General features: G+C 35.7%; 6 gene segments (V, D, J or C); 2 read left to right on the top strand and 4 right to left on the bottom strand.

Moving 5' to 3' along the window:
- Positions 1–3,868: 3,868 nt before the first annotated feature.
- LOC129425982 (Ig kappa chain V region K29-213-like) lies at positions 3,869–4,462 on the bottom strand. The segment is given in 2 exon segments: positions 3,869–4,274; positions 4,375–4,462. Coding segments are annotated over 2 exon segments (378 nt in total).
- Positions 4,463–5,005: 543 nt separating this feature from the next.
- On the top strand, positions 5,006–6,852 carry LOC141362084 (Ig lambda-2 chain C region-like). The segment is given in 3 exon segments: positions 5,006–5,009; positions 5,145–5,246; positions 6,396–6,852. Coding segments are annotated over 3 exon segments (426 nt in total).
- Positions 6,853–9,266: 2,414 nt separating this feature from the next.
- LOC129425552 (immunoglobulin kappa variable 1D-13-like) lies at positions 9,267–9,832 on the bottom strand. The segment is given in 2 exon segments: positions 9,267–9,680; positions 9,781–9,832. Coding segments are annotated over 2 exon segments (378 nt in total).
- Positions 9,833–10,518: 686 nt separating this feature from the next.
- On the top strand, positions 10,519–12,253 carry LOC141362083 (Ig lambda-2 chain C region-like). The segment is given in 3 exon segments: positions 10,519–10,533; positions 10,585–10,648; positions 11,837–12,253. Coding segments are annotated over 3 exon segments (399 nt in total).
- Positions 12,254–12,884: 631 nt separating this feature from the next.
- Positions 12,885–13,689, bottom strand: LOC129425988 (immunoglobulin kappa variable 1-8-like). The segment is given in 2 exon segments: positions 12,885–13,409; positions 13,504–13,689. Coding segments are annotated over 2 exon segments (369 nt in total).
- A 2,383-nt stretch (positions 13,690–16,072) lies between these two features.
- Positions 16,073–16,745, bottom strand: LOC129426055 (immunoglobulin kappa variable 4-1-like). The segment is given in 2 exon segments: positions 16,073–16,517; positions 16,619–16,745. Coding segments are annotated over 2 exon segments (384 nt in total).
- Positions 16,746–16,787: the final 42 nt, after the last annotated feature.

Here is a 16,787-nt window from a genome sequence, read left to right as displayed (position 1 = left end):
CTGTATATCATGCATTCCCAGACATAACAACTGAACAATGTCAGAAATGGCAAAAGATTCTTCCCAAGATGCTGTGTCAGAGAAGATATCAGGTGTGATGTGAATGAGAACATGATGTATAGATTAGATGATGAGATTTTCTTTTTTACTGTATTCATCTGTGGCTTTTTCTGTTTGTATTGTTATTACATACTGTAATATTGTAAATGGAAGCAATATTGAATATGTTTGTTATCTTGCAGTGATGTTGTGTTGTAAATACTGTAAAGTCTTAACTGCAGCAATTCTGTCTCTGTCTTCTTTTTTTACAAACTGTACATTCTTTGAACATTCCAGCTACACTAGACACTGAGGCAATGAATAACAACTATTTGTGTGTGTGTGTGTGTGTGTGTGTGTGTGTGTGTGTGTGTGTGTGTGTGTGTATGTGTGTGTGTGTGTGTGTGTGTGTGTGTGCAGCTGCAGTATCTGTCAGGTGTATCTGTTCAGTCTGACTGAAGGAGGTTTTTGTACGACTCTTTATCACTGTGTGAACACCCAGCTACCACTGTTAGTGTTTGCACTCATACAGTAATAATCTCCTTCATCTTCAGTCTGAACTACATTGATGCTCAGAGTAAAATCTGTGTTTGATCCACTGCCACTGAATCTTGATGGAGTTCCAGACTGGAGGCGGTTTACATTATTTATCAGAAGTTTAGGAGCTTCTCCAGGTTTCTGTAAGTACCAGGACAGACATGTGCTCAGGGGCGGACTGGCCATCGGGAGTTCTGGGAGCAATCCCGAACGGCCGGTCCATTTCAGGCCGAACCGGCCGGAGGTCAAAAAGTTTTTTTTTTTTAATGCCTGACCAGGCGCTCAGCTGCAGCGGAACGCTGTGTCTGTTTCAGACCGGGCCAAACCAATTCTTCAAATCTTGAGGGGAGATAAGAGCGGCCCCTCCCAACTTGGACTGATCCTCGGTTTTCCTCACATCCGATTGGCTCAAAGGCGCCGATCAAAAGAGTTTACTTTTGGTCAGGTTTGGATTCGTGTGAATGCAACATAGACAAGACGGTAAAAATTGCGAAAAGAAGAGAAAGAAATGGGTGGGGCCTAAAACATAAAAATGTTGGCACAAGAGGCAGCTAAAAGCGCCAAAAAACAGACCTTTTTCGCAGTCAAAAGGACGCTGTGGCAGGAGGTGTAGATGAAGAAGGACCAGCAGCATGGACAGGACAGGTGCACAATTAGTGATGCATCTATTATACACTGAAATCATTTATATTTGCATTTAAATATAGGCATATATAAGGGATAATGTAGAGCGAAGCGGTTGTTATAGCGAATACAAACCCGCCAGGCTTATCAGGACCCCACGCAAAGCGGAGCTTGGTTGTATTCGCTATAAGAACCGCCTCGCTCTACATTATCCCGCTTATGAAATTGATGAAATAGCCTGCGTGAGTATTTTGGCAACAGAAGTGGTGTTGTTCCCCAGTGGTTTTAACGTGTTAGCAACTCAGTAAGTTTATCAAAACAGTTTCCCAGCATCAAAATGTCTGGTAATTGCGTTTGGTTGCACTAATAATATACTAATACGTATATATGGTCACTTTATATTTGGCCATCTGCTAACGTCTTCTATTCACTCCACTATAGTACACGGATCTGGTAGCTGTGTTGAAAAACTTGATAAAGTCAACTTTTAAATATATATTTCTCTGTCTGTGTTGCTTCACTACTGATTCTTGTCTGTATATTAGCTGTTAAGGTCACTGATGGAGAGAGACAGGTTGATGATGACCCTTGCAGTCATATTGATGAGGAGGAGGAAGGAAAGCAGAACAAGAAGAGGAGGAGAATGGAACCAGTACAAAAACAGTGACGGGGCAGTGTGCAGGGCTGGGTAGGCAATCATATTACCCTGCTGGAAAAACCAGCATACCAGCAAGACCAGCATATGTTGTGTTTTGGTGCTGGTATGCTGGTGACCACCAGCTAAACCAGCATCAAACCAGCATAAACCAGCATAATTCCCATGCTGGTTTGATGCTGTTTTTTTTTCAGCAGGGTAGGCATATCAATCAATCAAAGCTTTATTAAGGACACACAAATAGAAAAATACAGCACAATATTACACATTTACATATAGGATAAAATGCAATAGTTCCACTTACTAGATTATAACCTGACTAAAGCACAGATTGAATTAAAAAAAGGAATTATTCTTAGCCATATTTTTTACTGATGTTCTTCTCATGCATATAGCTGTACAATCAGTAAGCAGAGGCAAGGTCCAGCACAGGGGAAGTGGAGCCAGGGAGAGTTGAAAGTGAGTACGTACACACACAATCTCTATTTTATAGGACTGTATTGTAGTTTTTGATTATCTGAGTGGGTATGTGTGAGTAATTGTAACAATTTTATCACTCCAACTGACTGTACACATGACATGCTGGTAGTTAGCAGTATACTGTGACTTATGTGTTCGAGATTAGGTTTTGCTGACCTGATTGTGTTTAGTGCAGTGGTGACTTGCTTATACAACCTGAGGAGGCAGGTGTTATCCTAAAGTTTCTTTTAGGTCTTCAGCATAATCTGATTCTCTTCAAGTTCATACCATAAAAATACTACTAGAATTAAAATAACTGCAAAAAATCCTGCTCGTGCACCAAGGGCACTCGCGTAAAAGGCCTCTCCATCTTAAAGTCCCGGGCTGAATTTCAGTCCCAGTACGTCCCTGCATGTGCTACAACCTGAAGGAGGTTGTGATAGAGAACATCTCAGAGTAACAGAGTCTCCTGATGATGCAAGTTTCACTGAAGGACTTTGAGTTACTGTCATCTGTGATTTACACCCTGAAAGAAATAAAAATGTTATATATGAAATACTTACATTAACATTTATAAATAAGGTAAATGTGTTTAAAATCTACCTTGTATGGAGAATAAAAGTGTTGAGATGAAGATGATGGTGAAGGTCATTGTTGATGTTTAGTTTTGTGTGTTGTGTTGAGTTATGAAGTGTTAAACTCACAGCACTATAAACTCTCAGAGATCTGAAGCATCTCATCTGATATGCAAACAGACTCACACTGATTTAAATATTTATCTCATGACATCACAACACAACTTTATACTTTACTGACGGTTTCTACAAGGGGGGCCAAGATGGCGCTGTTCCGAGCAGACATGCTGCGATCCTAATTATTAGACATCGTTGAGATTTACATTCAATAAGTGAGGAAACGTAGATTTTTTTACACATTTATGTTAATGACGTTTTAGGGACTACTAATTTTGTTTGAAAACTCGGTCATATGGGCAAACGCAAAGCAAAACATCACTCCGACTGCTGTTACATTCATTAAAGAGTTTAAAAACATTACATTTGTGTGGAAGTCATTTGTTATTAATTAAAAATATGTTGCTAAATTTAACACATTAAAATGAATGATATTGACTTGTTTTAATAGTTTAGACAAATTTTATTTCCAGATGAAATTAAACTAAAGCTGATATGTTTTGAAGATGTTAACAGGAGACAGAGCTGAGAGGATCAGAATCACTCAACACTATCAATGCAAATCTGATTTTCACATCTCACATTTACTGTTTGTTTAAATGCTGTGAACCTGAACACTTTCACTTCTCAATTGAGATTTTACTTATTTATAATGTTAAAGATTTCAAGATATTTTTTTATGAACTGACTTCAGAACAGACTTTATTCTTCACACAAACAGAAACCCCATGCTTGCTTTAAAAATTAAAGTCTGTATAAAACCACAACCTGAATGAAGATGAAGGAGTGTGTGTGTGTGTGTGTGTGTGTGTGTGTGTGTGTGTGTGTGTGTGTGTGTGTGTGTGTGTGTGTGTGTGTGTGTGTGTGTGTGTACAGCTGCAGTATCTGTCAGGCGTATCTGTGCAGTCTGACTGAAGGAGGTTTTTGTACGACTCTTTATCACTGTGTGAACACATTTTTACTGTTGATATAGTGAACACTCATACAGTAATAATCTCCTGCATCTTCAGTCTGAACTTCACTGATGCTCAGAGTAAAATCTGTGTTTGATCCACTGCCACTGAATCTTGATGGAGTTCCAGACTGAAGAGTGCTGACCCGATAGATCAGGAGTTTAGGAGTTTCTCCAGGTTTCTGTAAGTACCAGGACACAGTGGGTGGGTTATAGCCTGTAGGAGAACTGAGTTTACAGTTCAGATTAACAGAGTCTCCTCGTGCTGCAGTTTTCACTGAAGGACTTTGAGTTACTGTGATCTGTGATTTACACCCTGAAAGATAAATCATAAGAAACAAATGTAAACGTACAGTTTGTAAAATATTTTCAGTCATGTTTTATATAAATAAGGTAAATGTGTTTTAAAAATCTACCTTGTAATGAGAATAAAAGTGTTGAGATGAAGATGATGATGAAGGTCATTGTTGATGTTTAGTTTTGTGTGTTGTGTTGAGTTATGAAGTGTTAAACTCACAGCACTATAAACTCTCAGAGATCTGAAACATCTCATCTGATATGCAAACAGATTATGAAAATCTTCTTGCTCAATACAGCAGAAATCTGATTTACAGAGATGTGTAAGATATGAATGAGGTGTTCATAATATTAATCTGATCATTACGTTCACAAGACACATTTGTGTTGATATTGATTTTTTTAAAGATTTTTATCTGTCCATTCTTATGACCTGCATTTATTTTTATCTTTCAGATCTTCATGAACAGGACACAGAGATGAGATCTGATTTAATAAAAATAATTGCAGTGTATGTATGGTCATTTCAGTAAGGTTTTGTGTCTCTTGTTAAACACTGTTTGGAATTACACTGAAAAAATAATAAGTAAATAATACTCAATTTTTCTTTAGCAATTTTTTGCACGCAGGTTTTTCAAGTAGATTTCACACTTGTGAAATTAAGTAAAATTAACTTAGAAAGGCTGATTTAATTTAATATAAAAAAAGAGAAAAAAGAAAAGCTGATTTAAATTAACAAATAAGTAGATGATGAGTAGAATTTACTTAAGTTTACTAAGTAAAGTTAAATTATACTGTAAAAATATGTGATGTTTACTTAAAGATATTATGTATAATATTGTTATAAATAAAGCATGAATTTGTGTTGTGTTAAATGTGTTTGTTATAGAGTCAGAGTTAGTGAAGCGTTCAGAGGTTTTTGTACAGCTGCTCAGTTTGTTTCTATCACTGTGGTGGACGTTCGGCACCGGCACAAGACTGGAAGTTGGCAGTAAGTACAAAATAATCTTAATATTTACTTGCAATTGCTTTTTAATAATTAAAATAATTTCATCTTATATTCCTTCTATTTATTAATTATTTTGCTTTTAATTCTCAGTCAGAGTGCTTTAAGTATTTAATATGCATTTCTTTTATAGACCATTTGCCATATTGTGCTGATCTATATGTAATGTATTAAAAAGGCAAAGACAAGTTTTTTTTATCAACACCTCAATAATTAAAATAATGTTGTAAAAGTTTAAATACTTTTGTTTATTTGTGTATATTTTTCGCCTTTTCCCCTTTTTTTCTGCTCGTGTGGGTATCTGACAGCAGCGCTACTTTCATGTTTGTCGTGTGGCGACTCGCTTTATATAAAACACGAGTTAAAGGAAGATCTCGCTTTAGTTCAGATGATAAACCATTTAGATGAATTAATTATTCATTTTAATATTAACACAATACTTAATGGATAAGTAAACTCAGATGTCTCAAATTAAAGCGAAATGCCGAAATGCCGTGAGACTGGGTTGACATATAATACGCACTTAACGCACACCACTAAACATAAGGGGTTAACAGTGTGTATTATATCCACATAAGTTAATTTTTGCATATAAATATCACACCAAATACAAACAGAAACTTGTGCTATTGATCTGTTGTGTTATTGTAGTGCGACGGAATTGAATTTGAAAATAATCTGTAAAATTCAGTGGCTGACCTACTGAAAAATCCAGCATAAGCAGACGCATTTATCTGAAGTGATTTGATCATCGGCAATTATTTACGTTATTGTTGTTATCGTCATTCTTTAACAGTAGAGCTAAAGGTATCAAATATTTATGCAAAAATTTTGCATAGCTTTCATTATTTTAACAGAGCATCAATCCAGTGGGACAAAAATCATAGAATTTTGTAGTTTCTTAATCTTCATTGTTTGTTTTTATAAGTTTTATATTGTGTTTGGGGAGTGATTTTTTTAACAAATAGCCTTCCTTTAAAACTGAACATTGCAACGAAGAGCCATGCATGAAACTGAAGACGTAAACCCAAACACATTTAGGCAAAACTTTGAAACAATATTTGATATCTAGATTTCATTTTAATTTGTCACTTAAACTCTTCATCTTTTGCTCTGTGTATCTCTGTATGTCAGGTGTAAGTCATCCTAAAGTGATCGTCCTGCCGCCGTCCAGTGAAGAGATTTCCATCAAGAAGACAGCAACAGTGATGTGTGTGGCCAGCAATGGTTTCCCTTCAGACTGGAGTCTGAGCTGGAAAGTGAATGGGAAGATGTCAGGATCTCAGGAGAACAGAGCTGGAGTCCTACAGAAAGACGGCGGTCTGTACAGCTGGAGCAGCAGTCTGACTCTCACTGAACAAGAATGGATCAACAGAGACTCAGTGATCTGTGAGATCAGTCGGGAAGGTCAGACAGTCACTGGAGAAGTGAAGAAAGATCTGTGTTCTGAGTAGATCCTCTCTTCTTCTCATCTCTTCTTCTCATTCATGTCTCACATCAACAGTGAACAACTATTCATACAACACTCTGTCTCTCTGCTTTATTCATTCTGTCTGATTTTAATAAATGTCAATAAAGAGAAGTAACATTATATTCTCTTGATTTCTTTTGTCTCTTTTATAAATGTGTTGATACTTCAGGAGTTCACACATCTCACATTTGTAAATAAACTTCACTCAATGAAGCATGAAGACACCTGCAGATAAACTGACACAAGACCAGAAAGACAAACCAGCAACCACTTACATTTGATCTTATGAATGTCATGAATATTAAAACAGAAGACATACTGTGAGAAAAGATAATAAAACATCATTATAAATGAGTTTTTATTTGACTAGTTTTAGTGTTTGTTGATTGTATTGGAGGAAGATCAAACTCTTGTGTCTGAACATCTGCTCTGTTCTGAGAGGAACTGAATCTCTTCATCCTGAAGATACAAATATGAGTTGAACTCTCAGTTTCACTCTTTGACTCTTTATTCTCTGAAATGAGACGCTGATGAGTTTAACTGATGGATGAAGAAATGAGCTTTGATCAGATTCAACACTTCACAATGAGTCTGATCTCAGAAGTCAGATTAATATATTGAATATTTAGAGAAGATCAAATGAAGAAATGTTGTAACCTGCACTTAAACATTCAAGATTTATTTCTCACATTCACAGATATATAAATACACAACTATAGCAGTGAAATCTGATAAACTCTCTATACGTCTGTGTAAAAGTGCGTGTGTGTGTACCTGGTAATTATCACGTTGTTGGGACCAATTTTGTTGGGACATTTTGACGTCCCCATGAGGAAACAAGCTTATAAATCAAATAAAATGATGTTTATTGAAAATGTGAAGTAGCAAAAGGGTTTCTGTGATGGTTGGGGTTAGAGAATAGAGGAGGAATAGAATATACAGTACAGTTTGTATGGTATAAAATACATTACGTCTATGGATGTCCCCACAAAACATGGAAACCAGAATGTGCGTGCCTGCGTGCGTGCGTGCGTGCGTGCGTGTGTGTGTGTGTGTGTGTGTGTGTGTGTGTACAGCTGCAGTATCTGTCAGGTGTATCTGTGCAGTCTGACTGAAGGAGGTTTTTGTACGACTCTTTATCACTGTGTGAACACACCACCACTGTGATAACTCTGACAGTAATAATCTCCTGCATCTTCAGTCTGAACTTCACTGATGCTCAGAGTAAAATCTGTGTTTGATCCACTGCCACTGAATCTTGATGGAGTTCCAGACTGAAGGGTTTTGGTCCAATATATCAGGAGTTTAGGAGCTTCTCCAGGTTTCTGTAAGTACCAGGACACACAGGGTGTGCTACAGGATGGAGGAGAACTGAGTTTACAGTTCATAGTAACAGAGTCTCCTCGTGCTGCAGTTTTCACTGAAGGACTTTGAGTTACTGTGATCTGTGATTTACACCCTGAAAGATAAATGATAAGAATCAAATGTAAATGTACAGTTTATAAAAATATTTTAGTCATGTTTTATATAAATAAGGTAAATTAATTAAAAAATCTACCTGGTATGGAGAATAAAGTGTCGAGATGAAGATGATGGTGAAGGTCATTGTTGATGTTTAGTTTTGTGTGTTGTGTTGAGTTATGAAGTGTTAAACTCACAGCACTATAAACTCTCAGAGATCTGAAACATCTCATCTGATATGCAAACAGACTCACACTGATTTAAATATTTATCTCATGACATCACAACACAACTTTATACACTGAGTGTTTGTGTTTATTGTTTTCCACTAATAGTGTTTGTGGATTCTTGTCTTAAAATATTTGTATTAATTCTTGATCTGTCATAAATCAATAGATCATCCTTCGAGAGGAGATTTTTTCTTGTAAGAAGTTAAATAAATGACAAGTTGATTACCTTTGTTTAGATCTAACCCGTATCAACTACTACACTGAGCTTACATTACTGTGTAAAATGAATGTATACAGTGTTAGCTACCGATCGCCTGTCAAAACTCTCTTCACAGCAGCGAGAAACAAACTCAGACCAGAGGTGCACTTTGGGTCAGTCGCATAACTCCAGCAACACGTGTGCGTCCGATGAAACTGTCTATATGATCGCAATGATGATTGACAGGCCTAAATGTTTAGCTTTTCCTGAACCTAGAACTTCATTAATTCCTACGTCCACATTCATACAGTACAATTTTGTACGATTTGCTTTTGGTTCTGTTACACTGGGTTTATGGTGGAGTTTTGTTTTTGTTGTTTTTTATATAATAATCCTATGTTTTTGCAAGATTCACTTAAATGTTTATTTTCAACAAGATATTTTTGCCAGATTTCTAATTTGCCACTAACACCATTAACAAACACACACCAGAAGTTAACATTGGGCCAGACACTTAACAATGGCAACAACCATAAGATAAAACCATCTATAGGCCTTTGTGATGTATTGTTTCAGTTTTTATGAATCATATTCATATTTGACTTATCTTGAGGGTTTTATTTAAACTTTAGTTTTAAAAAGAGAATGGGGTTTCTGTTTGTGTGCAAAACCAGTCCTGTGTGTCTGTAGTTCCTCTTTAACTGAAGGAGGTTTTTGTATGACTCTTTATCACTGTGTGAACACTCGTGTGCTGTCAGGCCAGTGAAAACTCTGACAGTAATAATCTCCTGCATCTTCAGTCTGAACTCCACTGATGCTCAGAGTAAAATCTGTGTTTGATCCACTGCCACTGAATCTTGATGGAGTCCCCGACTGAAGGTATCTTGTCTGATATATCAGGAGTTTAGGAGCTTCTCCAGGTTTCTGTAAGTACCAGGACACACAAGGTGTGCTACAGTATGGAGGAGAACTGAGTTTACAGTTCAGAGTAACAGAGTCTCCTCGTGCTGCAGTTTTCACTGAAGGACTTTGAGTTACTGTATACTGTGATTTACACCCTGAAAGATAAATCATAAGAATCAAATGTAAACGTACAGTTTATAAAAATATTTCCAGTCATGATTTATATAAATAAAGTAAATGTATTTTAAAATCTACCTTGTAATGAGAATAAAAGTGTCCAGATGAAGATGATTGTGAAGGTCATTGTTGATGTTTAGTTTTGTGTGTTGTGTTGAGTTATGAAGTGTTAAACTCACAGCACTATAAACTCTTAGAGATCTGAAACATCTCATCTGATATGCAAACAGATTATGAAAATCATCTTGCTCAATACAGCAGAAATCTGACTTACAGAGATGTGTAAGATATGAATGAAGTGTTCATTATATTAATCTGATCATTACATTCATAAGACACATTTGTATTGTGATATTTCTGTGTTTGATTGTTTTGAAAAAAGAATAAAAATAAAAAAATCTGTCCACTCCTGCATGACCTGCATTCATTTTGTATCTTTTAGATCTTCATAAACAGGACACAGAAATGAGTTCTGATTGAATAAAAATACTTGCAATGTATATAGTACGGTCATTTTAGTAAGGTTTTGTGTCTCTTGTTAAACACTGATTTGAATTACATATGAGCAGACAGACAGTATTCAGTGATCTAATGTGATATCTACAAGACAAACATGCAGTCACATGACCTACAGACTCCAAACCTTGAGTCTTAAATGTTTGATTCAATCTTTCATTCACAGTTTATCATTGACTATCAAACATTCAGCTGAGGTTCGATTACAACAAACATTTACTTTTAGAAATTCTGTTCTTTTCGTATAGTGTCAGAAAAAATACAAATAAAATCATTAAGTAAATAAAAGCATTGTTAAGCATGTATGTACATAATGTACAGAATATAGACTCAGAGTAAGTGAAGCGTTCAGAGGTTTTTGTACAGCTGCTCGGTTTGTTTCTATCACTGTGGTGGACTTTCGGTGCCGGCACGAGACTGGAAGTTGGCAGTAAGTACAAAATTATTTTAACATTTACTTGCAATTGCTATTAATATACAATTAAATTAAGTATCATTCCTCTTATTCCTTCTATTTCTTAATTAAATTGTTTGTTTTTAATTCTCAGTCAGGGTGCTTTAAGTAATATGCATTTATTTTGTTGACTATGTGCCATATTGTGCTCTATACTGTATGTAAAGTATTAAAACATAGAAATACATTTGTTTAAATTGTAATAATAATTTAAGATATTGGTGTAAAAGTCGAAAAACATTTGTTTATTTGTGTATTTTTTATTTTTTTACTTTTCCTCTATTTGTGCTCATTTGGGTATCTGACAGTGGCGTTCCTTTCATGTTGGTCGTGTTGCTCTGTAGACTTGCTTCATATAAAACAAGCGTTAAAGATCTCGCTTCAGTTCGGATAATAAACCATTCGGAGGAATTAAGTATTTAGTAAAGATTAGCATAATACTTGATGGATAACTAAGATGTCAATTATAGCGAGAAATTTAAAAACATCGATTGGAAGAACAAGAAATTGGCAAGAGGCACAAAGACTTGAATTGTAGATGTTGCTTTGCCAATTTTGTGCCTTTAAAAATACACACACGCAACAAACGGCAAAGCAAAACTACACAAAAAGTTTTGTGTGCTGTGTTTTACCTTTGTGTGTTGTTTGTGGCGTGCATAATATAAGTTATGAATTATTTTTGCATAAATGTTTTATATCAAATATTTATGCAAAAATACTTAATAACTTATATTATTTTAAATACAGAACATTAATGGGGCAATAACATTAAAAGATTGTATTTTCTTAATCTTTATAATTTGTTTTTATATTATAGTTATATTTTATATTTTATAATAATAATAATAATAATAATAATAATAATAATAATAATAATATATAATAATATATAATAATATATTTTATATTTTATATTAAGTTATATTATGTTTGGGGAGTGATTTTTTTAACAAATAGCCTCCTTTTAAAACTGAAAATTGTAATGAAGAGCCATGCATAAAACACACATAAGATCAATCATTTAGGGTTCTAATTTTATGATAACGAAATCGGATAGGTTTTATAGTCAAAACTTTGAAACTATATTTGATATCTGAATTTTTTTTGGTTTTATTTTGTCACTTTATCTCTTGATGTTTTTTTCTGTGTATCTGTGTATGTCAGGTGTAAATCTTCCTAAAGTGATCGTCCTGCCGCCGTCCAGTGAAGAGATTTCCAGCAAGAAGACAGCAACACTGATGTGTGTGGCCAGCAATGGTTTCCCTTCAGACTGGAGTCTGAGCTGGAAAGTGAATGGGAAGATGTCAGGATCTCAGGAGAACAGAGCTGGAGTCCTACAGAAAGACGGCGGTCTGTACAGCTGGAGCAGCAGTCTGACTCTCACTGAACAAGAATGGATCAACAGAGACTCAGTGATCTGTGAGATCAGTCGGGAAGGTCAGACAGTCACTGGAGAAGTGAAGAAAGATCTGTGTTCTGAGTAGATCCTCTCTTCTTCTCATCTCTTCTTCTCATTCATGTCTCACATCAACAGTTTGTGTCTCTGCTTTATTCAGTCTGTCTGATTTTATTAAACGTCAATAAAAGAGAAGTAACATTATATTCTCTTGATTTCTTTTGTCTCTTGTATAAATATGTTGATACTTCAGGAGTTCACACATCTCACATTTATAAATAAACTTCACTCAATGAAGCATGAAGACACCTGCAGATAAACTGACACAAGACCAGAAAGACAAACCAGCAACCACTTACATTTGATCTTATGAATGTCATGAATATTAAAACAGAAGACATACTGTGAGAAAAGATAATAAAACATCATTATAAATGAGTTTTTATTTGACTAGTTTTAGTGTTTGTTGATTTTATTGGAGGAACATCAAACTCTTGTGTATGAACATCTGCTCTGTTCTGAGAGGAACTGAATCTCTTCATCCTGAAGATACAAATATGAGTTGAACTCTCAGTTTCACTCTTTGACTCTTTATTCTCTGAAATGAGACGCTGATGAGTTTAACTGATGGATGAAGAAATGAGCTTTGATCAGATTCAACACTTCAAAATGAGTCTGATCTCAGAAGTCAGATTAATATATTGAATATTTAGAGAAGATCAAATGAAGAAATGTTTTAACCTGCACTTCAACATTCAAGATTTATTTCTCACATTCACACAGATATATAAATACACAACTATAGCAGTCAAATCTGATAAACTCTCTATACGTCTGTGTAAAAGTGCATGTGTGTGTGTGTGTGTGTGTGTGTGTGTGTGTGTGTGTGTGTGTGTGTGTGTGTGTGTGTGTGTGTGTGTGTGTGTGTGTGTGTGCGTGTGTGTGTGTGTGTGTACAGCTGCAGTATCTGTCAGGTGTATCTGTGCAGTCTGACTGATGGAGGTTTTTGTACGACTCTTTATCACTGTGTGAACACACCACCACTGTGATAACTCTGACAGTAATAATCTCCGTCATCTTCAGTCTGAACTTCACTGATGCTCAGAGTAAAATCTTTGTTTGATCCACTGCCACTGAATCTTGATGGAGTTCCAGACTGAAGGGTGTTTGTATCATATATCAGGAGTTTAGGAGCTTCTCCAGGTTTCTGTAAGTACCAGGACACAGTGGGTGGGTTATAGCCTGTAGGAGAACTGAGTTTACAGTTCATAGTAACAGAGTCTCCTCGTGCTGCAGTTTTCACTAAAGGACTTTGAGTTACTGTGATCTGTGATTTACACCCTGAAAGATAAATGATAAATATATAAGTTATATATTAAAATGTAGATGTACAGTTTATAAAAATATTTTTAGTCATATTTTATAAATAATCTACCTTGTAAGGAGAATAAAAGTGTCCAGATGAAGATGATGGTGAAGGTCATTGTTGATGTTTAGTTTTGTGTGTTGTGTTGAGTTATGAAGTGTTAAACTCACAGCACTATAAACTCTCAGAGATCTGAAACATCTCATCTGATATGCAAACAGACTCACACTGATTTAAATATTTATCTCATGACATCACAACACAACTTTATAGTGTTTGTGTTTATTTCCACTGATATTTTTGTGGATTGTTGTCTTAAAATATTTAGATTAATTATTGACCTGTCATAGATCAATAGATCATCCTTTAAGGGAAGATTTTTTTATAAGTAAAATTAATGACAAGTTGATTAAAATAATTTAGATATCATCTAATGCATATCAAGTACTACACTGAGCTAACATTACTGGGTGTCAAAGCTCTCTTCACAGCGGTGATCTATGCTCGCCGTCTCCTCTCATCTGTAGGAAACCAAAACATTGTTATTTTCAACAAGGTATTTTTTCCAGAGGTCAGTTTAGTCACTAGCAAGACAGATAACAAACACAGAGCAGAAGTTAACTTTGGGTCAGCCGCATAACTGCAGAAACAGGTGTGTGTCCGATGAAACTGTCTAAATGATCTCAATGACCACGTTTATATGCATCCTCATAATGTGATTATTTTCAATAATCCGAGTAAGGTCTTGATCTCAGTAAGATGTTTACATGAATGAAGTTAACCTCTTCACTTCTGTTTACATGCAGTTTTTATTTTTGGACTATAGCCCAATACAGAGCACAAATGATGAACTCACATATACTGTCCACTGTTTTAATTTACCTACATTAAACTGACAAACACATTCTTATGGATGCATTTCATTATTCATTGCCGTGATGAAGACCGAAATATTATAACAGTGCCTGTAAGGGTTTTATACACTGCTGTTGTGTTATGTGAGCTGTTTTTGTATGAAGACAGACTGCTGACAGCGAGTTCAGTAAAAACTTCCTAATGTCAAGTTTAAAATGAAATCGCGCTTAATGTGTGTAACTAAAACACATGCACACTTTAGTTAGTACGGTATAAATGCGATTAAAGCATTTACATCAATGCAAAAACGGCGTACTGTTGGACTTTAAGGCGTCCGAAGCATGTTCATCAATGGAGAAAGACACAAATATCTAAATTGAATATTTATTGATCAGATATGAAACAGTTACAGCATGCCGGGTCGTCTCACGTCCTAACAGCAGGATTCGACAGACTACCAGCTCAGGACAAAAACATGAGTATTTATCGTCGTTCTTTCTTCAACATTCTCCTCCCCCAGATAGCTGTTTTCCTTATCAGATTCCATCACCACATACCTGTGGGGGGTTGCATAGCAAACAGACAGAAAGACATACACAGACCATTCTGTTCCCTGGGGCATTATGTCCTTATTTGGACATCTTTGTAACTTTGTAAAACATAATTATTCAACAACACAACAATACTCCATTGTTCAGAAATTGGTTAAATGCATTCATTAGTTAAACATACTCATTTTCACTTTCTCTAAATGTAACATAGTTATAAAGCAAGCAACTTGTTTATTGAAACCATCTGTTCTGTGTGTTTTCCCTTCAGGGCTTTTTTACAGCCCCCCGGCTCCCACACACACCAGTCACTTTGTGCCCTCGAGCATTTCATCCCTACATGTCAATGTCTTATTACAGGGCAATCTTCTACATTAGTCATGGGCACAAAGGCATAATCATTTATATATTTTAACACATTAATATTCATAGCAACATGTAATTTTATAAATCCAAACACCTCTACATGTAACAATCTGGAAATGAATGATTGCCAGTGAACTAATATCAAAGCATGCACTTCTTTGTCTGTGTGTTTTCTCCTTAAAGCTTTGCTCTTATCTCGGCCATCACCAGCTGGAAATTCCTTCACTCAAGCTACCTCCCCCCAATAACCCTCCACACACAGACAGCTCTCTTGTACTCAGCACAGAAATCATTGTTTTAAAAATACACATGAATTAAGATTATAAACAGCACGACTAATAAAATAAAATCAAATCCCACAGTACACCACCTGTTTCAATAATATTATACTTGCTGCGATAAGCTTTTAGGTGCTTAAAGTATTGCATTAATATGAGGTAAAGTAAAATCACAATATTGCCAAAATCTCATTATAATCACATTATGGGTGCATGTAAACGTGGTCGATGATGATTGACAGGCATGAATGTTTAGGCTCCTCCCGAACCTATGACACAATTTGTACAATTTGCTTTTGCCCCTGTGACATCGGGATCAGGGTGGGGTTTTGTTCTTGTTTTTTTATATAATAATTGTATGTTTTGTATGATTCACTTTATAGTAATCTTTTATTTTACAAGGTATTTGTGCCAGATTTCAGATTTGCCACTAGCAGGACCGTTAACAAACACAGACCGGAAGTTAACATTGGGCCAGACACTTAACAATGACAACAAGTGTGCATCCAATAAAAACACCTATAGGCCTCTGTGATGTCTTTCAGTTTTCATAAGTCATATTCATCAGAGATTTGACTTATCTTGAGTGGTTTTATACAAACTTTAGTTTTTAAAAAATAGGATTGTGTTTCTGTTTGTGTGCAAAACCAGTCCTGTGTGTCTTCAGTTCCTCTAACTGATGGAGGTTTTTGTACGACTCTTTATCACTGTGTGAACAAACAGCTGCTAGGACAGTGAAAACTCATACAGTAATAATCTCCTGCATCTTCAGTCTGAACTTCACTGATGCTCAGAGTAAAATCTGTTTTAGATCCACTGCCACTGAATCTTGATGGAGTTCCAGACTGGCGTGTGCTTGCATAATATATCAGGAGTTTAGGAGCTTCTCCAGGTTTCTGTAAGTACCAGGACAGATAGTGATAACCCAAGCTCTCATAGACTTCAGGATTAGTTTTACAGGTGATAGTAACTGTGTCTCGTAGATGAACAGATTTGACTGCAGGTGTCTGAATGACGGTCACTTCACCTCTTGATTCTACATAAAGAAAATAAAAATATGAGTAAAGATTCAGAATGAATGAATTATTTAGCACAGATGATGAAGTTTAATCAGATGAATTTTAATGTTGTTCTCACCTCTGAAACAGAAACAAGTTAACATCCAGATGAAGATGCTGATGAAGGTCATGGTGACTGTGAGTTTAGATTTCTGATGATGAACTTCTGATGCCTCTATAAAAAATCCTCAAGTACCAATGCAAAGAGTCTCTATGCAAATTTATCTTTAGTATCTTTTCACAGATCA

Source organism: Misgurnus anguillicaudatus, chromosome 25 (genome assembly GCF_027580225.2).
Source record: "Misgurnus anguillicaudatus chromosome 25, ASM2758022v2, whole genome shotgun sequence".
Lineage (NCBI taxonomy): Eukaryota > Metazoa > Chordata > Actinopteri > Cypriniformes > Cobitidae > Misgurnus > Misgurnus anguillicaudatus.
Note: the sequence above shows the minus strand (reverse complement) of the source record. Positions and strands in the feature narration are given on the sequence as shown.